The 23,366-nt window shown below is 42.0% G+C and overlaps 1 protein-coding gene across 4 annotated transcripts; it reads right to left on the reverse strand.

Annotated features, from left to right (window-relative positions):
- LOC310681935 (cytosolic phospholipase A2 delta-like) lies at positions 1–22,974 on the reverse strand. Of its 4 annotated transcripts, none has more exons than XM_083450041.1 (20): positions 22,859–22,974; positions 21,073–21,145; positions 20,675–20,811; positions 20,212–20,343; positions 19,423–19,463; positions 18,855–18,897; positions 15,729–15,792; positions 13,082–13,209; positions 12,400–12,513; positions 11,726–11,763; positions 10,814–10,949; positions 9,480–9,616; positions 8,576–8,798; positions 6,973–7,090; positions 6,519–6,656; positions 4,737–4,832; positions 3,871–4,017; positions 3,224–3,393; positions 2,115–2,301; positions 1–465 (listed from the first exon to the last, which is right to left on the reverse strand). In XM_083450041.1, the coding sequence occupies exons 1-20, from the start codon at positions 22,877–22,879 to the stop codon at positions 236–238; spliced, it is 2,373 nt and encodes a 790-aa protein (XP_083306167.1). In that variant the 5' UTR covers positions 22,880–22,974; the 3' UTR covers positions 1–235. The 4 variants fall into 4 exon arrangements, with proteins under 4 accessions (XP_083306167.1, XP_083306169.1, XP_083306166.1 ...); XM_083450043.1 differs by lacking the exon at positions 22,859–22,974 and adding an exon at positions 22,759–22,824; XM_083450040.1 differs by lacking the exon at positions 22,859–22,974 and having other exon boundaries at positions 21,073–21,241.
- Between the last annotated feature and the right edge of the window lie 392 nt (positions 22,975–23,366).

The raw sequence follows: 23,366 nt of genomic DNA on the forward strand, positions 1-23,366 counted from the left end.
TTTTATTGCTGTTGTTATTTAAATTTCTTGCCCACCCTTCACCCTGAGATCGCCAGGGCAGATTACAACAATTTGTAATACAATATTAAAAGCAGTTTAAAACTGCTTACAATCACAGAATTAGGGCGGGCCCTGATAATCTACACCTCCAAGTGTGAAAGGCCATGGTAAAGCAATGAAGGTTCACCATTCACTGAAAATGGGGACTGAATTGAAAAATCCCACCTGATTTGATTCATATTGATTGTAGCTGTTTTTGTTTCCTGCTGGTTTTTCTCCTTTCCACTGCTGTCTGCAGAGCTTGCAAAATCAGTTCCCTGTTATTTTGAATGTTATAGTCACTCAGGTTTATAAGTTTGTTGAATTCCTCCTCGGTGTAAGTCAAATTTGTCATTCTGTATGGTGAGTTTAAACTAGTAAAATCCACCTCTCCCTTAGCCGTGTCTGCAGAAGTTCGCCTAATTCCTGCACAAAGGTTGCCAAAAATGGATAGTATTGGGGGGGGGGGGAGAGAGAGAAGAAGAGATTGGGTTAACACTGTGTCTGTAAAATAGTATCCCTCTGTGACGAGGATGCCCAAATTCTGTATTGTTGAGAGTCACTCTCTTCTCCAGATAGCTGTCTGTCTATAATAGAACACAACCTGGAGGCTATTACATATAATATGTTCAGCACAATCTAGCAATAAAGACTTTGCAATCACAGAGCACAAGTTGGCCGTATTTCGGACATTCCAAATGCATGACCAAAGATGGGCTCTCTCTCATGGATGCACACAAAAACATGTTTTTCTATCTTGATTGATATTTCATCAGAGGGGTGGGGTGAAGGATAAAATAGTTCAATGGACTATATGTGCTTTTGGGTTGTCAGTGACATTATTTATAACAGCAGCAGCGCAATCTATGCATGTTTACTTGGAATTAAGTCTCCCTATAATCCTCTACACACTTACCCAGGCTGTAACACTCTACACACTTACCACAGAGTAAGCCCTATTGAACTCAGTGGGGCTTACTTCTGAGTAGACATGCATAGGATTGTGATGCAAGGCTTGCTGCACGTCTCACAGCTCTCTTCGTTACATGTTTGTACACTGTGGCACATAACCGAATGTATTCTCTTTTTTACATGTGAGAGCCCGGCTTGTTACTTTATTGACTGTCTGATCACACAGTTCAAAACTAACAGACCTGTTTCTTATATATGCTACCTGAAGGTAGATTTGAAAAGGACCATGTGCCAAGCAAAAAAGGGACTGTAGAATGTTCCCACTTGTAGAGCTATCGTTTAAGTCTGACTTATGTGAAAAGGCACTGGCTACAATCTAACAGAATGTTTTTAGCATGCTGAACCCCATGGATTTCTGTAGCCTTAAGTATACTTAAATTCTCTGTTTGGGCTATCAAATTCTTCCATTTAAAGATCAGTATATTTGTCCTTCTCTTTTCCCTGTTTGTAATATAACAATGGAATCATAGAATAGAATCATAGAGTTGGAATAGACCACAAGGGCCATCGAGTCCAACCCCCTGCCAAGCAGGAAACACCATCAGAGCACCCCTGACATATGGTTGTCAAGCCTCTGCTTAAAGACCTCCAAAGAAGGAGACTCCACCACACTCCTTGGCAGCAAATTCCACTGTGAAACAGCTCTTACTATCAGAAAGTTCTTCCTAATGTTTAGGTGGAATCTTGGAGACAAGCTGCTAACACTCTGACTTGAAAACAGTTATTGTGGCAAGAATCCTCAATGAAAAGCTGGGGGAACATCAGAGAGGGAAAGGATTGCTTGAAGCTCTTGTGTGGTATTGACAGGTACAGGCCTTGTGGGAGGCAGTGATGAATGTCCTGTCCTTTGGAAATACTGTTCCTACACCACTTAGCAAGAGGGCCTGGGTAGCTCATTTGGTTGGAGCATGGTGCTAACAATGACAAGGTTGCAGGTTTGATCCCCATATGGGACAGCTGCATATTAATCCCTGCATTATTGGGGGTTGGACTAGATGATCCTCAGGGTCCCTTCCAACTCTACAATTTTATAGTTAGGCAGTGGCTTCTTTGGTACTTGGTCCCCTGTCTCATAGAAGGTTACCGAAAAGTTCAATACTAACCAGGTTTTTTATACTCCCTAAAAGAGTTGTTCACTAGTGGGAAGTGAAGTATGATTGGAGCTTCTGGGTTCTCTTTGTCCTCAAAAATGTAGCATTCCTTTGGATTCTCCCTGTCTTCTTCAGTCAGTGCAATTTCAGGAAAAGGAATATCCTGGTCCAAACAGTAGTTGCCTATCTGTTCTATAGACTGCAGAACAAAGAGGGAAACTAGAGTTTAAATAGCAAAACTAAGGCCATTTCCCCCCCAACAGTCCTCATCTACTATTGTCAAACCTAACTAAAGCTATAAAGGAGAAAGTGACTGCATTGCTGTTCAGGTAAATTTAGAGAGAACAAAATGCAGGAAGAAAAACAGACCATTTCCCCCCTTCTCAGTCAGGTACATCTAGGAATCCATGGTGCTGACATCAACTCCCTATGGATGGATGCACATTATATAGGTGCTTATATGTTGTAGGTCATTGGCAGAGGATCTGCTTTGCATGCATAAAGTCCCAGATTCCATCCTTGACGTCCCTGGGTAGGGCTGGGGAAGATCCCAGTCTGAAAGTCAGTGAAGACAATATTGAGCTAGATCAGGGGTCAGCAAACTTTTTCAGCAGGGGGCCGGTCCACTGTCCCTCAGACCTTGTGGGGGGCCAGACTATATTTTGGGGGGAAATGAATGAATTCCTATGCCCCACAAATAACCCGGGATGCATTTTAAATAAAAGCACACATTCTACTCATGTAAAAACATGCTGATTCCCGGTCCGTTCACAGGCCGGATTTATAAAGCGATTGGGCCGGATCTGGCCCCCAGGCCTTAGTTTGCCTACCTATGAGCTAGATGAACCAATGGCCTGACTTAGTATAAGGCAGCTTCCTATGTTTAAACGCAGAAACTGGTTTCATGCAACTCGCATCACCATATACAGAATGAAACTCACTTTATAATTGGATCACAGGAAGACTTCCATGTTTAACTTGGGAGCTACTCTACAGCATGCTTAGCTTAATATTTAATCTAACCCTCTTAGGCTAGCATACAGGAATAAGGAATTCTTTATGAACAATTTGTATGCCCCAAAACATTCTCTAGTCCAAAGATAAAATAAGAATAATCTTACATTAAACCTGGTCTCCAACAGGTTGTAGTCGAGTGATAAGATAACATCCACATTCCTTTCCTTTCTTATCAATGGAGGGCAACTGGTATTGATGAAATATCCAGCATCAACCAAGAAGAGCTCTTTTTCCTGAGGTGTAAGAGAGTTGGGGCACTGGTCCAATTTACTGTCTGCAAGGCAAGTATTTCTTGCTATTGTGATCATACAGGACATGCTTATCTAATATACACCAATGAAATACTGAAAAAACAAAACTTATGTACGTTTTCGATGGGCTGCTTTATGTCTTGTTAGTCTTAGCATTAATCAGAAAACAAGCACCTTCAGCGGTCTATCCAAACTAAACTGTACTGCGTATTGTGTCAAGGCTTTATTTGACTGATTAATCACTAGTACTAATGCTGAGAAAACAAGTACCGTATTTCATCTAGCATGACTGTATTTGTACATAATTTCTCTTGGGCAAGATAAAGAGACTAAGAAATTTAATAAGTATAATACATACATACATACATACATACATACATACGTTTCCTACAAGGATATTGTAGCAAGGTGGTGACTTACATGACAAAACCTGGTGAACATTTATAGTGCAGGAAGGGTTTGGCTGGGTTCCTCCCAATTTCATGTGCTGATTTATTTACCTTGCCACATGGAGAATGTTTCATGTTGGTAATAGTCCTTGTGTAGCTGGAGACCTCTCAGAAAGTTAGGTTTCTTTTCTCCTATTGGCCGACTGGTCAGAATTCCATTGAAGATGCTGGATCTGTTCATTGGTGGAATGAAACAAGCTGTGTGACATAGAGAGAGCTGATTTATAGAAGCCCTGTTGCCTTTATCTTGAAGAACAGCAAAAAGCACATACTATGAGAAATTCTAAACTCTGATGCTCAAAAACTAACAACAACACTATGTGCACTAGCTGTTTACCGGTCAAAGTAGTCATTTGTGAGGTTTGGACATCTTTTATGTGCAATCAAACCTCCCTTCTTTATGCTGCCACACAGAACCTGGGCAGATGGCATAGCTTCTGAAGAAGGCGGATTCTGAGCTTTAAAATAAATAAATAAATAAATAAATGGTTAGAATATAAATTATGGTTCTGATCTACTCTTACATCCAATCCAGATAGTCCATTTGTTTGCACTCAATGTATTTCACACTTGCAGCAATGCTTTGTGCATTAGATGTGACATGCACACCTGCACAATCACACTAACACACACATTTCTATGGATTGCAGCCAAAGACTTTAAATGTAATCAAAACCATTTAAAGTAGCATGTGCTTTCCTAGTAAGTCAGGCAGAGAAATCAGGTATATGTGTGAAAAACAACCCCACAGAGATGGATGGGTAAAACCCACAAATTAGCTACAATGTTCAGATTATGATCATCTGCTTTGCAGATTCTCTGCTGTATCTGCACAGTGATGCATTTTATTCTTTAGTTCCTTCTCTGTTGAAAAAAATGCCACTGAACTAACAGAAATTACCCAGGCCACTTCTTACCTTCATCCTTTTCTTGGTCTGGGAAAGGCCACTGCCAGGATTTGTATAAGTGGTGAACATCCTTCAAATTCAAGGAAAATATGTTACTCCAAATGCCTGTAAATGTAAACATATTCGAAATGAAGACTTTCAGCACCTCTCTTTGTCGTTCTCAATCCCTAAGAACTCACCTGGTTATCTGGATGCTAACTAAAGAAGCATGGATCAGCCCTGCTTGTTTCTCAGTTTCTGTGAAGTAGGTTGATGTATTTAAATTCGAATCTTACTACAGCCCCAGAAATCCCTACATCTGTTTGAGCTTTGGACATGAAAATGAGAGCAGATCTGGCAGCCCTGTTCTCTCCCCATTCCCCATCCTTTTACTGGCACTATTTCTTACATAAGTGATTGCCAAAATGGGCAGTACCACCCACTGGGGGGCAGTGGGGTTACCTGGGCTGTCAATAAGAGGCAAGGGAGTGGCAGAGGTGTACATGATTATCAGACTTTGAAAAGTTGGTATCACTGGAGGAGTTTCATGAATTTTGTTGAATTAATTAAGCTAAGTAGTTTTAGTTAGATTTTGAATAAATGTGTAATTTTTTGTTACTGTTTTGAATTTTGTTGTTTGGTAATCTTCCTTAGTTGGTCATGCAAACTGCTATTTTGAATAATGCTTTTTAAAGCATAGGGGGCACTGGGGATGTATTTATGGAACCAAGGGGTTTGCAACCCCCAAACATTTGGAAACCTCTGACTTAGATGGTGCTGAGCTGATATGAGAGATTTGGACTAGTTAGGTGATAGTATCTTGGTGGACCTTTGCCTTCAGCTGTTACCTACTTTGTGCTTTCAAGATAGGAGTTATAAGTCTAGTAAAAAGCGAACAGGCCTGCAATGCGCAGGATTATTTGGTGGAAGGCTTTTGCTACAATTTCAACAGGCCACTACTTCCTACATGTTCTTTCCACACTTGTCCTTTTTGGTGCAGCTAAGGCTTTGCTACTCTGCAATCAGCTGGAAGCAGCATTTAGCTGAGAAATTAAGGGACTGGACTTCCAAAGGATCAGTTTTTGAAAGGCTGGCTTAAAGGGCTTTCTGCATCACTTGTAAGTTGAACTAGATGGGTTTTGAGAACTCTTCCAATGCTATGATTCTGTGGAACTTTGCAGCAGCTAATCTGGAGGTCTCCCGCTTCATTTAGAGCAGAGCTTCCCAAACTTTTCATATTGGTGACACACTTTTTAGACATGCATCATTTCATGACACATTCAATTTTACTAGAAAACCAGAGGTTAAACTAATCCCCTTCCTGCTCTGGGAAGAGCATGGGGAGCATTCGTGCAACACACCTACACACTGCAGCCAACACACAAACGTGTTGCAACACACAGTTTGGAAAGCTCTGATTTAGAGGATGGTTCAGGCAGGCAGCTGTCTTGCAGAGGCAGCCCATTAACTAGCAGGGAAAAAATGAAGACACATCTACTGTCAGATATAGACCCTGTGGAGGATGGAGAGCAGGAGGAAGCAGGGCTGTGTGTGTGTGTATGTGTGTGAGTGATTGTCCAACATAGTTAGATAGACATGGAAGGGTCTGAGCTGTTTTTTCTTCTTGCATGTTTTCGAATTTCCCACATCTACGGCACTGTATCAGCTCAATGCTCAAGAGAGAGTTACAGATTTTTGATAACAAGCTACACTTACTATGATAATACTAATATTGAATTTGGCAAGATTGGGACTCAGTTTGGCAATTTTTCTCACCAAAAGATAACTTTCCTCAAATCAAAATTAAGTCACCTTCCAAATAGCAGATCCGAGACTCTGGTCTCTTGTTTATTAGTCGTCCCATGAAGAAATCACTTCCAAAATCCTCTGGGCAAATGAAGGCCCCGTACTTAGAAAATCCAACCTCATATGGGGAGAATTCACACCATTCTATAAGCAGAATGAGAGAAGAGAAGCGGAGAAAAATATACCCCAATGCCTAAAATCAGGAGGAAGTTTGAGAGGAGAATGATGAAGACAGAATTGCTCTCTTTGGGTGAAATTCAGGAAAGGTTTGTACAGAGCAGAACCATTGAAATGAATGGACCTAACTTAGTCACATTCATTCATTTCAGTGGGCCTACTTTGAGTAAGTCTTCATTTTGGCTGCAGTTCTGAACTACATACACACTGAAGCCCCCTGATATAGTTTCAAGATTTCAGGTGGTTCTACTAAAAGACACCATACCATTGTTGAGTTGCTTACCTTTAAATTCACAAGTGCTCTGGGTGTCCTTCTTGACATTGAGGGCCAGGTAGATAGGCAACGGATTCTGCCCCTGAGTCACAGCCTGTTGCTGACTAGAAAGTTTGCTATCACTTTGCTAAGAGGAAATGATGCAATGAAACACAAAGAAAACAAGAAGAAATTCAAAGGCAGAAAATGAATTATGAAGCAACAGATGCTTCCAAACCAAGCAGCAGACAGCATGGTTGGGTTGTGGCCCTCACCTGACCTCTGTTGAGTCATGTTGCGGCTACTTACCGAGCGGTAAAGAGGGAGCGGCCAGGTTGTGGCAAGGTCAACATAGTGCAAATACACCGACAGGAGTGGTGGATTGGCTCCACTGGTGCATTTGCACCTCAGCAACCACCATAACAACCGCCCCGCTGGATCAGGTCAATGGCCCATCTAGTCCAGCATCCTGTTCTCACAGTGGCCAACCAGATGCCTCTGAGAAACCCACAAGCGGGACCCAAGCACAAGCGCACTCTCCGCTCCTCTGGTTTCTAGCATCTGGTATTCAAAAGCACACTGCCTCTGACTGGGAGCACAGCCTTCTCACCCTCTAGTTCCCAGTAAGAAACAACGACGCAATTGACTGGAGGTCAGGTGAGTGCTGCCACCTCACCAGGCCATCTGCTACTGCCCAAGAGCTAGAATGACCGCTCCCTGCATTAACTGGGGGATGGCTTTTGCGTGGTCGTGAGCAACCCCCTCCAAGGACTACTAGACCCCCAGCAAGGTAGTTGGCTTCGCCGCCCCCCCCAAGCTGGATACCTGGAAGTTCCCACCTAGCCTCGTCAATCAGCCAATCCTGGCTGGGGGGGGGCGTTGCCAAGGGAATTGGCCAGGTAGAGTTAGGACAGCCCACACTCACAATAGAGGGTGTAGCTTACCTGTTGGTCCTGTCGGCTCCTGAACTTCCCCACCCTGCCCTCCCTCAATTTATGCCTTCTTTCGCAGTTTAATCTTCTTCTTTACAGCTATGCAGGCACTGCTGCGGTCCTAGATGGTTGCCATTGAGGGACCGGGAAGGAATTTCCCTGCATTGGCAGGTTTCACCTTCGCCATAGCAAAACGTCACAACTTTGGCGGTTTGTAGGCCTTGGGTGGAATCCTTTAGTCTATCTTCCCTCAATGGGGGGGGGGGTGAAGCAGTGACACACACCCCTGCAGTGGCGATCCCAGGGTTCCCCGTTAAAGGCAAGGCACTGGCCATACACCAATGGGTTGTCAGTGCTCTCTGCTACGACGCGGCGAAATGGGGGGGGGGGCTCTCTGCTTGAACAGACGTTATCCAGAGTCAGCCAAATCCCCCCCCCCTTTGGATAACCCTGATGTTCCCCAGATCCCTGGCTGGGGACTGGGACGGATAAATGCCCAATGCCTAAGCCAAGGTCTTCCTACATCTGAGAATTTAATAAAGTTGTGGCCAATTTCAATCCCATAACACGTTGTCAGGTGTCATTATACCTCCTGGGGGTTGCCTGGGCCTTGGGGGGTCCCCGTCTGTCTAAGCAATGTCTGGAAGGAAAGATGAAGACACTTAACATCCTTAGGGTAAGAGGGTCTTTGGAACACATACCTCGTCATGGAACATGCGGTCAATTATAAGGGACCATACATCAGTAAAATAAACCGAGTGCCCCTCTCGAGCTCTCTGCCTTAGCTCCACATCATAGCGCTGTAGGGCCTCCAAGGAGAAAGCACTTGACTTGCTCCTAGCAATATATTCCTGTGCTCTGTGGATTGGACCCATCAGGTCCTTTTGAGACCAGTCAGCATCTTCATACAAACTTCTCATTGTCCTACAGAAAAAATAACACCTTCAGAACAAGGCAACACTATAATTTAAACTGCCTTGTAAATTACACTCACAAAATCTACCCTCATATGTATAGGGCCCAAAAGTATATTGTAGATTACATGAATGTAGATTACATGTTCAATTTGGAAGGGATGCTTTAAAACGAAACCGGGAGAGGGCCTAGTCAGGTTTGCGACTATGGCACACAGGGAGAGGGATGAACGCTTTCCCCAACCCTGCACCATGGTGCCTAACACAGTCGTACCTTGGTTCTCAAACGCCTTGTTACTCGGATGTTTTGGCTCCTGAATGCCGCAAACCTGGAAGTGAGTGTTCCACTTTGCAAACTTTTTTGGAAGCCGAACATCTGATGAGGCTTCTGCGGCTTCTGATTGAGTGCAGGAAGCTCCTGCAGCCAATCAGAATCCACAGCTTGCTTCTTGAACTGTTTCAGGAGTCGAATGGACTCCCAGAACGGATTAAGTTCGAGAACCAAGGTACCACTGTACTGTACAATTGTTTCTCTCCCTGAAGCTGACATTTGCCATCAGACAGAAGTTGTTATTGAAGCTACTGTTGGCGATAAATATTTTTTTTAAAACCCTTCCACATGTGCAGCAACCTCAAATCTGACCGGGCCTCTCCAGCAGCTGCTATTTTTCACAATGCTAATTCACATTACCATGTTGCGCCAGATGCTCCAGAGAGGTATGTCACACAGTCTAGAAGATTCAGCTTCTGAAGGGCGGAGAGGTGTCCATAAAAAGCTGACATTGCTCTGGCTCCTCCTCCTGTTGCCATGACAGCTATCACTGGGACCTGTGGCACAAACAGGATGGAGTAAACAGGAAATAACTGTGCCTAACTTGTTCGGGATTACCAGTCAAATATCTAAATATTAGTAAATCTAGGGGTAAGCGACCGCAGAGCTGTATTGCTAGATAGGCAGGTCCATATCATAGGAATATACAGTCATACCTCGGGTTATAGATGCTTCAGGTTGAGCGTTTTCGGGATACAGAAGCACCAAAACCCGGAAGTACCGGAACAGGTTACTTCCGGGTTTCGGCGCTTTGCACATGCGCAGAAGCACCAAATTGCAACCTGCGTGTGCGCAGACACGGCGCTGCAGGCTGCGGACGCTGCGGGTTGCAAACGTGCCTCCCACACGGATCACATTCGCAACCCGAGCGTCCACTGTGAATGGTGCAGAGAGAGCTCTGTGTGATGTCATTTCCTCTGTTTCCTGCGATGGGATGAAACAATAGATTTTTAATTCTTTCTCCTTCCTACCGCCTCTCTCTCACTCCTTTCTTCACCTTCGATGCAGATGCATGTCTGTGTGTGCTAATCAACCATATATTTTGGAACCTAGAATAATTTTGTCCTGCGTAGTTTTCCTACTATCGTTGCCATGGTCCAGTGCAAGACTGTTAAGCTTACTTTGTAAGCTGTTTGTTGCCTGACTCTTTTATAGAGAGGGAAACCAAGGGGAATTGCTCAGAAAAGGAAAGGCTCCTCAACCTAGTTCCAAAGCTTCTATTTTCATTATGAAGGATGGGATTTTGATGCTCTGCTTAACCCACACACGTGGGAAACTGGAGAGATAAATTGTAATTAATATTTTCTCTCTTAGCCATCAATAAGCCATCCCACATAACCTGTATCCAATGTCAGTAGGCCATAACACTTTCTTTCCAGGGGGTGGAGGGGGAGAGAGAATACCAGTTCAAAGAATGAAAGGTATTTATTACAAAAAGCACACATTTGAAGCTTACTCTTTTTTTCTCCTCAGGGGATGTCTATCAGAGAAAATGCATTTAAGAGCGTCTGCTTTTCTGTGGGTCCTCTTTGTCTGTTGACTCTATTTTCCTTCAACAATGCGTTGCTACAGTTGATTTCTCTCAAGAAAGCAGCTTCTCTGCAATACCCACACTAAATAAACTGCTTTAGTTCTATTTATATATTTTTGCACTAACATGAGTAGCTTTGGGTCACAAAATGAAGCACATGTACCTCATGTCCTTGCAGCTCCTGCTCCAGCAGAAGAACGTTTTTCAGAGCACTGGCAACCACATTCTTGCGCTTAGACAGGAAGTCCTGCTCAGCCCCACAGAGATCACATCCCAAACGCACATCTAAATCTCCTAAACTGGAATAAAAAGAAAGAAATGCACCTCCCTTTGTCACCTGACATATGGAGGTAGAAAGCAGTGTTGTGCAGCTATGTAATTTGAAACTGAGAACTTTGTGCAGTAGATTTTTTTGTGTGTTTTATCATTGTTGTGAGATTTTAAAACATGAAGGTGGCCTCAGTGGCGTAGCGTGGGTTGTCAGCACCCGGGGCAAGGCAAGTAATTTGCGCCCCCCCCCCCCCGGCTGCACTGTCCCTCCCCCAGATAGTCCCTCGCTCTCTCTCCGCACCGCACGCCTGGCACCCTCCCCTCCACAGTGGGCGTCGACCCGGCGGCTCGGATCAGATTCGCACAGCCAGCACTGCAGTGAGAGAGAGTGAGTGAGCCAGGTAGGGGCAGAGAGCTGCGAGTGCGAGCGTGCCCCCCCCCCCGATGTTGCGCCCGGTGTGGCCGGCCCCCCCTGCACCCCCCACGCTACGCCACTGGGTGGCTTGGTACTCAGACAAGGACTAAAATGTGCCAAAAATGAAGGTAAGAAAGGAGCAGACTCTGCATCTCTCATCACCATCATTGCTATGCTATAACATTGGATAGTCTCTGACGGATGTAGAAGGAGATCATATGAATAGTATTTGTTCCAACTAATTATTGGGCTTTCTTAAAGTGAAGTGCATAAGCATGTGATTTGCTGGACTGAGCTGGAAGTTTTTACCACTATACAGAGCCAAGCTGAACAGACAAGAATTTCTTATTTGATTTGATTTTAATATAATAATAAATAATAATTTCTCACCAGTCATTGACCTGGAGCTGCAACTCCAATTCTGCATCCTGAAAATGAAGAAGTTGAGTTTACCTATGTTAAGGTGCTAAGCAAATGCACTGTGTAATGTTCATAAATATAACACCATAGATTGTTTATTACCAATCCCAGGGTTTCATTTTCATAAACATTTCCAAGCATGGCACTTGTGGGTCTCTTAAGAGCAGTGGAAGAGGCATACACCACCCCAAAATCTAGGTAACTGAAAGATTATTTCTTAGCCACTAGACTGTTTTCTGTTTATAAAAGTTCTGGATATGGAACACAAAGTAGAGCTTTGACAAGGGCAAAAACATTCAAACTTAGTAATCTAAAATACAAACAATTAAATCCTGATATGGACACAAGGATAACATTCTTTGAAAGGAACAATGAATTTACAAATCCCCTGTTAAATTTCAGAACTAATGTGTGGTTTTATTGGCAAAGAACTACTTCCTTCTTCTCTTCTGTGCCAAGAAATTACTTCAATCACACTTGAAACTTGACAGAGCAGCTCAGTTGGTAGATTATGAAACTCTTAAACTTAGGGTCATAGGTTGGGCAAAATATTTCTGCATTGCAGAGGGTTGAATTAGAGGACTACTCTGGTCGTTTCCAGCTCTACAATTAAATGATTCTATGATAAAGATGAAGCCACATACCTTTGATAAAGGCAAGGCTACTTTTGTTTCCTCTCCTGCAGGGAGGGATTTCAGCAGCACACCTGGACAATCAGTAGCAGCGTCTCCAAGCCATTTCCCCACAAAGGAATTACTCTAAAACGAATCACAAGAATGTAGACACACTCTAGAACACATCGCAAAGGAAGCAAAACGAGACACATTTGAGGCTCTAGATACTGACTAATTTCAACACTGCTTCCTGTTCTACATATGAATCCCACACTGTTTGGCCCTTACTATATAGGAGAACAGGAAAAGCACACTCTGCCAGCAAGGACATTAAAAAAATGTTTTTATTAAAAGATATTCATGTGTAACAAAGGTACATATAAGTCTCTATTTCAATTCATAGAGTCCTTTCTACAGGTCAATTACATTCTATGTGAAACACTGCTGTCACGGCCATTGTGAGGTTGTGGGGAGAGAGAAGTGGGGGGAGAGAGGAGGAAGAGAGAAGGGGGGGATAATGATATTTAATTCTTTTGCATAGTGTATGCAGAGTTTTTGTGTCAGCATTATTTGGATAGATTCTTTATTTATTAAAGGACACCAAGGGTCCAATTTCTCAGCAAGCTTCTCTGTAATGGTCCTTTAGTGTATTAGTTAATCTGGCCCCTGCAGGTACACTGAGGAAAGCTGTCCTTGGTAAGCAAAGTGTTACCTTCATACTGGCCTCCAGTTTTGGCTCCCAGTTCTTCACACAGTGAAATGTGAAGCTTTCTGACTCCTTGGTGATCGCCTGTGCTTCTTCAAAGGATTCCTTCACCACAAGTTCAATATTTTTATTGTCTAGGAGAAAGAATTATTTTAGTTGAAATATTTTTTACCTACCTTCTTCAGTACAAAGGTGTACAGTACTGGGGGGGCCACCAGGTGGCACGTTGGAAGATGGCCGACAATAACATCTCTCTGACCCATACGAGGTAATTAAGGGGCTGCTATGGGAAGTAGGCAGCCTTCCCACCCACCCCTGGATTTGGGGGGGCACTGTCTTGCCAGCGGTGTTCACAATGCACCCCCTGATCCGAGAGATGGGGGTGCTGAACACTTGGCACGAGCCCTCGGTGAAGTCAGATCTTCCTGACGCCGATTCCAATTAGCACGTGCTGGTTGCTTCAGCTCGGAATTATAATTGGAAACATACGATTGGAAAGGAAGCTGAAGCACATATATCAAGTAAAGCTCGACAGATAAGACTGCTGACTAATGGATCTCTGTGACCGGGAGTGACGGATGGATAAGTAAATCTTCTGATGAATCACCACTAAGAGACTGTATGTTTGGAATGAAGGGGGGGTGGAGGAAAAAGCTCTTTTTTTTTCTTTCACGATGTGATATTAATAACCCTTCACCCCAGAAAGAAATAAGATCGTCACGTTTTACTAATCATAAGCAGGATTTTAAGAACTGTGTGGGAGGATTACAACAGGAGAGAAGATTGGTGAACGGGGAGAAAGAGGAAATTTTTATGACGCAGTTAAAAAATGGCGTCTCGCCAAGACAGGCTTGCCGGAGAAAGAAGGACAGGGGGAGGAGAATCAGGATCATTCGAAAGAGAAGGAATGTTGGAATGTAAGTTTGACCTGACAGAGCCCCCTGATCTATTTGATTTATTTGGCTAGCCTGAGAAAAATAAAGGACAGACCGAAGATTAATTTTCTTTAAGGAGCGTTGAACAGAGGCTGTCCCTGAGCGATATGGTCTTCGAAGAGCACAAACCCCACACAGAGACGCCAGTTTTCAACCTACTTGTGAAAATCATCAGGGATCGCAAAGAAAGGAATATATTATAACAACAAGAAGAGAAAGAAAGTAATAAAGGACTATCCGGATCGAACTGGATGGAACTGTCTAATTAAAGCAGTAAAATAAGTGATGCCTGGAATTATCCGGAATTTTGGACTCGTGCGGAGCTTGATGTATGGGTACCCTCAACAAATTTTAAAATTTGGCTGTATAATTTGGAACTAATGTGATTTGAATAATGTGATGTGAATGGCCTGCTAATAAAAAAAATATATTTTAAAAAAAGAAGATATACAGTACTACTTTACTGTATATCCTTTTCCCCATGGAGCTCAAAGCAGTGTACATGGTTTGTCTATTAGAGTGATTTATTGCTCAGATAAGCTTGGAGCCCGGCGCGCTCCCTCTGCGCAGCTCTACTGCCAGGCCTCGGCATTCTTCAAGCTCCACATTCCAATGCTCTGAGCAAAAGCAGAGTTCAGCAGCGGTAAGAGAAGCTGCAAACTCTAGTGCTTTCTTCAGTGTGCTTAAATAAAGTCCACTCAGGATCTTAGCAGCTAAAAGCAGTTTATTTACAGCAGAAAACTATCCATTATCTATCACAGCGGACATCGTGAAAAACACGCCCGCTCTCTTCAAAAGCGAAAGTAGAGAGAAAGAACAAAGGGTTGAGACTCTCGGATATGACGCAGAATCTCCCCCCCCTCCCCCTGCCCACTTAACCCTGTAAGCTCAGGTTCTCCTCACATTGTCCCTGCCTGCAACCTCAATTTATCCTCACAACAAGACTGAGAGATAATGAATGGCCCAAGTTCACTCAGTGAGCCTCTTGGCTCAGTGCAGATTTGAACCCTGGTCTCCCAGGTCCTAGTTCAACACTCTTAACTGCTATACCACACTGGCTTTCATATGAAAATAATTTTAAACAATGCAACAAAATGGTACAAGACAGGATGAAAACAAATGGTGGAATTCACTGTCATGCTCTTCTAGTCGTTTTGTTTTTGAACAAGTGTTCCTGCTTGACAGACAGACAAACTGATACCCTCTGTCCTCCCTACACACACACACACACAGAGAGAGAGAGAGAGAGAGAGAGAGAAAGAGAGAGCCAGTTGACCATCCCACTTTTACTGTACTTTGTAGTTGCGTGCAGCATGTCATGGCATTACAGTGGTACCTCGGGTTACAGGGTTACATACGCTTCGGGTTACATATGCTTCAAGTTACAGACTCCGCTAACCCAGAATTAGTACCTCGGGTTAAGAACTTTGCTTCAGGATGAGAACAGAAATCGTGCTACGGCGGCGCAGCAGCAGCAGGAGGCCCCATTAGCTAAAGTGGTGCTTCAGGTTAAGAACAGTTTCAGGTTAAGAACAAACCTCCGGAACAAATTAAGTTCTTAACCCAAGATACCACTGTATAAGCAAGAGAGATACAGCAGCAACTGCATTTACGAAAACTACCAGTACAGTACAGTTACGCCTTGCAATTGAAAAGAGGCTTCAGTGGGGATCGCTCTTTGGTTGTCTACTTAACAAATTCACAAGAATGGGACTCACTTTTCAAACACTCCTCATTCTTCCACTTGTCCATCTTAATGTCTAAACGTGAAACCTCACGGGACTGGGAAGAAAACATAACAATCATAGAAGGTTGAATTCACAAAGCCTGCTGTAGTCTGAAACAGAGGGGTGGAATCTACACACATATAAAAAAACCCGCTGTGAAAATGCTTTGTTTTCAAACGTTTTGAAAATTACATTGAATTTTGCATAGCTCACTGTCGTCATCTAGTGTCACATGTGTATATTGCACTTTACAACACATCTTTTGTTGGAAGCTGCCCAGAGTGTCTGGGGAAACCCAGCCAGATAGGCAGGGTATAAATAATAAATTATTGTTTAAAACGTTTTATTTGCAGCTGTGTAGTTGAGTCCTGGGTGTGTGGGGTGTGCAGAGTTATTTCTGAAGAGGACACAGCTGTGGGCAACCTGAGGAAACTCCATCAGATCTTGGTGCCTGACCATAAACACAAGAGTGATCAGTGGACCTGCTTTGTTCTGAGAGATTTCAGGGTTCCATTTGTTTGGTCCCTGAGTCAGAGCCAAGGTGGAATTCTGGGTGAGAGCTAAGAGGTGTTCAGGAGGCATGTTAGAAAGAGAAGGGGTTACCATCAGTTCTAACATCAGTATATATTTATTGGTGCATTCCATTGGTGATTTTATTGCATATCTTTTAATATGCATGGGTTCTTTTAATTGGTTGCATACTGCTTTAACATACCGTATTTTTTGCCCTATAGGACGCACTTTTCCCCCTCCAAAAATGAAGGGGAAATGTGTGTGTCCTATGGGGCAAATGCAGGCTTTTGCTGAAGCCTGGAGAGCGAGAGGGGTCGGTGCCCCAGGCTTCGGGCTTGCGGAGAGCTGCCTGCATCCCTGCGGATAGCAGCCTGTTCTGGGGGCTGGGGTCGGGGGAAGCTCGGACTTCCCCCACCCCAGGCCTGCACCTGGGGGGGAAATAATTTTTTTTTCTTTATTTCCGCCCCCCCCCCCCAAAAAAAACTAGGTGCGCCCTATGGGGCGAAAAATACAGTACTTTATATGTTAAGTGGTATACAAATGATCTAAATAACAACAGTAACTCCTTTTAAGGGGAGTCTTAAGGAGTAGGTGGTGGAAGGTAGGTAAAAGGTAAAAAGGTATATCTCTAAATGGTTTGCAGCAGATAACCAAGGGTTTCCGATTCCCAATCATTTAACAATTACAGCAACAAAAAGGCTTTTCTCCACTTCTAAATTAGGTTGCCAAGATGAATAATGTTCGGCTGGATGAAACAAGGAGTTGATTATTGTGTGACTCGGATGTTTGCGCTCAGTTCTGGTACTGAAAACAAATTCCTGGGCTGAACCTATGCTCAGGGACCGTTTGTTCCTTAATTCTATGTTGCCCCGCCCCCACGGACCCACACCATCACCACTGTCTTGCACTTGCATCTTGTTAGTAGACCTTAATGTTCTAGTAAAAAACAAAACAGAACTTCAAAACATGGAGTTTGCCATCCAAACGTAACCTATAATGTTCCTTTTGCCTGTTCTGATCCTGGAAGATTCCAGCATTTTTCTTTTAAATTTTAACCTAGAATCAAACATGACAGGTTATAAGCAACTACATTGGTTAATGTTTTCCGTATTATTTCTGTTTGGCTCTATTCTGTGTGGCACTGTTCATTAATAATCTCCATGCTCTTTCTGCTTGGCTAACAATGTGAGGCGCACTTAGCAAAACAAAGTCCAAAGTTTCAGGTTTTCCTTTAAAAAAAAAAAAAAGCTCAACAAGTTTCCGGTTGTCCTGAACCCTAGAATTCAGGCCGACTCTACTCCATAGCTAGGCCTGCAAATCTTCCTGCTCTTGTTCAAAACTTCCACCAACACCTGCAGTCTGTTCCAAAACCTGCCCTCCCACAGTTTCTTTAAGGTGTACTTTCATTAAAAAATAATCATAAGACTTTATATAATCACAGCATTTTTTATGTGCAGAATTCCTTTTCATCACTGAACTTAGAAAAGGTCTGTGTCATACATAATTCCCACTTTATAAAGACATGTAATGGAGGTTGAAAAGACTGTGATCTGCCCAGGACTATTTTTTCCTGATCTTCAAAGGCTCTGTTGCTCTGCTAAAGTATTTCCATTTATTCCACAGCGTAGGACCATTTCACAATTAATTATTTGCTTGGAATGTCTATCTCTGGACTCAGCTACATTAGTAAAGAAGCAATTATTTGAATGCGCAATAAACATGCGACACCAAATGGCGCCAGAGAGCAGGCAATTTTAAAACACGGCTTTCCATAGAATTCTTTTTCTTTTGTTAAAACGATCTAATTTCTGACTTACAGCGGGGGTTTTCCGCTGTGTTTAGATCCACCCTCAGACATTTGACAAAGACCAGTACAGCATACAGATTGTTTCTCTTTTGCAACTATGTTGCTCATATAGGAACCTCCTTATTTCTGTAATTTTAAGTAGTGGTTGTTGGTTGTTGGTGGTTGTTGTTTCTATACCACCCTTCATCTGAACATTGCAGGGCAGTTTACAAAACACAAAAATACATACCATAATGGCAAATAAAAACAATAACCCCCTACAGCTGAGGTATATACAGTAAGCCTTCCGCAACCCATGCCACTGAGGCAATCTCTAGCAACAGCAATGGATCCAAAAGTATCCCCCCCCCCATTACCTGCCCTTTCAGGGGCAAATGAAAGATGTAAAGGAAAAGTGGAGCTGTGTGTCAAGTACAATGGTACCTTGGGTTACAAACACCTCAGGTTACAGAGACTTCGGGTTACAGACTCTGTTAACCCGGAAGAGGCACCTCAGGTTAAGAACTTTACCTCAGGATGAGAACAGAAATCGCACGGCGGCAGCGGGAGGCCCCATTAGCTAAAGTGGTACCTCAGGTTAAGAATGGTTTCAGGTTAAGAACAGACCTCCGGAACGAATTAAGTTTGTAACCAGAGGTACCACTGTAATCCAAACCCCCCTCAGTGGTTTCATGCTTCAGTTATTTTAATTATTGCAACCTGCCCTGGGACCCTGGAGTGAAGGGCAGGTAATAAATTGCAATTTTAAGAAGAAGAATATAAGAAAGATGCTGATTGTAGTTAATTATGGGTCTTACCATAAGGATGCCATTAGTAGCAATGCTCTCAAAGCCCCCACATCTGGGGAAAATATAAAAACATTCAGCAACAAAATGCATGTTACATTTTTAACACATAGTTAAATATCCTGAAACCTAATTTTGAATCAACCTTCCAATACATTCATCCGTTGAGTTTTATACGTCCCTCGGGAGAATCAGCATTTGCTGTTTAACGTAATAGACTAGGCCTTCATAACTTGCAATCCAACCAGGCGTACACAACACCTCAGCAAGAACTTAAAAATTATACTTTGTGAGTGGTTTTGACACTGTGACAGAAGCTGAAGAAAAAAATACTGTGCAGACAAGCTGTGGGGAAGGGGGGCAGGTGCGGAGCCACTGATCTAACCGGACTTGGTATTAGGTGGCTCCCTATGTTCCTGCGTTCTAATAGTATGTCAAACTGCAAACACATAGAAATAAAAAATATATATATTAGAAGGGTGGATGAGTCCAGCTATTGATTGATTGATTGATTGATTGATTGCTTCCAACTGAGATGATGTCTATTAACTCCATTTTATAATCAGAACAATTCACTCACATGCTCTCCATCTTGAATTCTACTTCAAGGCTCTCTGGTCCCTATAGGGGAAAGATCATAAAAGAAACAATTGTTAGCTCTGAGCCCAGCCCACAAAGAGTTTACCACTTGTTACCTGAGGGAACAACTGTTTTAATTGTACGCTAGCCTGAATAAATTATACTTGCTCACTGCATCAGCCCCTTTTTTCCACTGGATGCTTCTGTCTGTCAAATAGGCCAAGTGATACAACCCTCCAAGGCAAACCCTCACAGAAAACTCCACTTGAACAACTGTTCCCAGAATTAAGGGGGGAAGAGTAGCCAAGGACTGCTTTTCAGCAACTCAGAATGAAGCAGCCTATGAAATGCATTTTTGGAAAGGAAAGAAAATTATCAAGATTGACACTAGCTGCATGTGTCATAGCAGTGTCATTAAAATGTACAGTTTTCCTAATTACTGCCCTCTAATTAAGTAAGGAAGGGTTGTAACTCATTTTTTTTTTTTGCATGCAAAAGTGAAGATAACACTGAGCTAGATGGACCAATGGTCTGACTTTGTATAAGGCAGCTTCCTATGTGCCTAGATTAAGCTATCAATTCAGATTAATCTCCCTCACTGCAGGCCACCCAGAAAATGAATCAGGTAAATTAAAACGAACGGAAGGATAAAGATGATGCAATTTCAGCTGTCTTCCTAATTAATATTATTCATACGTTGCACTATTTTTTTTTACTATTGTGTAACTGGCTCTTTTGGTGATAAAGGCCCCAAATACATAAATAAAGGCTATATTATGTCAATTCTCACCTGACGGTTCAAAAGTAAGTCTTCACAAATAGTTTCCCCAGGTCTTACTTTAGCAATATCGTAGGCAACCATGAAGATGAGATCATCTTTGGTGACCACATCTTCATCGTAGAGCTTCAGTTCCAGCACATTCTGAGCACAAATAGGAAAGGCATGAGAGAAAACATATACAGTAACTCCATTTCACAGCATGCTGTTGAGGATAGGGCGGACTTTCTGATTTTATGTTATTTTAAGGAGTGGCCATTTCTTTCAGAACATGCCAGTCCCACAGAACGTAACGGATATCTCTTAAGCCAGAAAGCACATCTCCAGAATGTTCTCTGCTTTTGAAATTCTGCCCTTGAAACCTTAAATGTGTGAGGCCTCAGCACTGAATGCTTGCACTTCCTCTCCATTTACCACACACTTCAAATTCACAGAAACCAATCACCAAGAGTATTCTAGTTTAATAGCTGCCTACCTTGGCCTCAGGTTGGATAAAGAAATGGAAGCTTTCATTCCAAACAGGATTACTGGCGTTTGAGATTACTTTCGTCATCATTTGTTTATTTGAAGCTGATGGCAGCCGAAGGCTCACATAACAATCAGAAGAAGTCCCTAGAGCAAAACAAAACCGCATCAGTAATCATTATTTGGTGCTGCTTTATCAATATAATCATCATAATAACAGGGTTTTGTAGGCTTTTCTGCAGAGGGGAAAATATAGGTTTCCCAGTCTTCTATCCAACACTTTGAAGAACCTTCAAAAGACAACATACTGAAAGAGATGCAGGACAGTGTACATTCTTGTTATAGAGGTTCTGGACTCCCAAAAAACTCAAGATAAATGCAATGCAATGGATTTAACAACTCACTCACTTAGGTCTCTTGAAGGTATGTGTCGAGCCTGGATGACCTTCACAGAGAGCAGGTAGAATGGAAAGGTGTCAACCTTTACAGAAAACAAATTTTGCTGAATTAATTGTGCAACTTGGGTACTTACATCAAAAAACAAAATATTAGTCATTTCAGTAGAAGGATAGATTGACCATTCCCCCTAGTTAAAAATAAAGATATCTGAAATTCCTATCATTGTACAGGAAAAAAAAAATACAGAACTATGACTGAGTCTTCCTTACTCTGGTCCAGAAACATTACTATTGTAAAAATATTTGGATACTTCCCCCCCAAAAAAGCTGTGATTATTAAAATCACCTATAAAAATATTTAATTACACACTTCTCTCTCATAGCTTCCATTTCCATCTTCCTTTGTCATTTCAATATTAGCTGTTATTGACCATGTTCCTTAATTGAGAATTCTCTTCAAAAGCACTTAATCTAATTAGCATTGAGTTCTTTAAGTCACACCGATTCCTTCCATCAGTGGCTTTCTTGTGTTGGTCACTAATTATATAGTATGCATTTTGTTATATTCTCCATTGAAGTATGAATTTCAGAACAAGCATCCATGTGACCCGTAACAAATACCACATTTCTGTCATGCCACTACACCTGGTCACTTTCTCGTCACTGATTTCAAATTCTTCATCCGTTCTTATTCTTTTGATTTTCTCGAAGGAGCGCCCAGCTCAAGGTTTATCAGATGACATGTGATCCATTTTCAAATGATTTGTAGGCACCTGAACGTGTTTCTGCAAGTTTGCTCATGGTCTGAAGACATATATGTGACTCAGGATAGTACTGTGACCAAAGGCAGCAACGGGACAGCGTCTATGAGGCTGAATTATGTAGCTTCCATAATTCCTTTGGTTTGGTCTTTATGAAGAGCATTGGTAAGAAGATTGCCATCCATATGGTCTTGCTGTTCTACATTTCACTACATTTGGACTTTTGATCATGAGAAATATTTTGTGACTTCATTAATACTGGGCAGCGTTTGATGGCATTTAGATCAACAATTATATATTCTAATATCACTCTCTTGAAAATATATTTAAATTAATTCATCTCTTCTAAAGTCAGGTGCCCTTACTTGTTTCTGAATCTTCTTTTTCTTTAGTTTTTTATTTATACATTTCATTAGTTTTACAATCCATTTAAAATTTCAAAACTTGACTTCCTTTCCCCTCTTTCTGTGGTTCCTTAAATGTATTTTTAATATCTTCTACATATTCAAATTCATTTAACTTTCTCATTTAATTATCTACTGTAAATATATACTCTTATAAACTGCAGGTTATTACAATAATCCTGCTAATGTTTTCATCTATTTACAATTTATCTGTAAATATTCAATAAACATTTTCCATTCCTTTATAAAAAGTTTGTTATCTTGATTTCTTATTCTTCCAGTAAGTTTCGCAATTTCTGCATATTCCATAAGTTTTTGTATCCATTCTTCATTTGCTGGGACTTCAGCTTCTTTCCATTTTGGGGCAAGTAACATTCTTGCTGCTGTAGTAGCATACGTAAATAAATTTCTATACAATTTAGGTAGTTCTTTCCCTATAATTCCCCAAAGAAAAGCTTCTGGGTTTTTTTTGGGGGGGGGTTATACACACCCCTCAATCTGCTACACTAAAAATCTTACATGGCCACTTACGTGTTGTGGAAATTCAGCTTGTCAAGTATTGTGTTTCCTCTGCAGTAAGGAAAATCATGTCCAGCACTAGTAAAGAGTTAAAATATTTGATTAATCTTACCTTTGGCATTAGGATGTCCATTGCATAGATGAGAGGCAGTAGCGATGGGCAGGAATCCAAGTATTCTGCTGTGTTAGGTACCCTCCTAACTTCCTTCTTTTTTTGATTAAAGAAAATGACTGGTGCCAAAGAGCTGGTGAGATATTATATACACATCCCAAGCTCCACCTTATTTGTGACTCTTCAGAGTAAGAAATGCCATTCTTTTTCTCACATCTTATTTTTTTGAATGGGTGCTCATTTCCCTTAAATACACCCAAGTTACATGTATTGACATTAAGGTGTGGTTGACACAAGCAGAGTCCTATGCTGGGAGAGTAGACTGTACCACTACAGTTCTTCAATCTTTTCCCACAAAAGTCTTTATGAATATACAAAATGTAGCACACTATGGAGAAAAATCCATTCTCTGCTTTGCTAGTTTTATACTTGAACAGATTTTAAACACACACACCCTGTGAACATCCAGCAATTTAACAACTCACTCCTAATGTGTGTTTGGGGCAAG

The sequence above is a fragment of the Podarcis tiliguerta genome (assembly GCF_965153285.1).
Source record: "Podarcis tiliguerta genome assembly, chromosome: 1".
In the NCBI taxonomy this organism is placed as follows: domain Eukaryota; kingdom Metazoa; phylum Chordata; class Lepidosauria; order Squamata; family Lacertidae; genus Podarcis; species Podarcis tiliguerta.

Bases quoted from the DNA above. Each gene is read 5' to 3' on its own strand.
- LOC310681935 (XM_083450040.1), bottom strand. From the start codon at position 21,220: ATGACTAATATTTTGTTTTTTGATGTAAGTACCCAAGTTGCACAATTA. The intron at 19,464-20,211 runs GTGAGAATTGAC...TTTCCCCTATAG, and splicing joins ACTTACTTTTGAACCGTCAG to GGACCAGAGAGCCTTGAAGT. The intron at 8,799-9,479 runs GTAATGTGAATT...TTTTTTCTGTAG, and splicing joins GGAGCATCTGGCGCAACATG to GACAATGAGAAGTTTGTATG.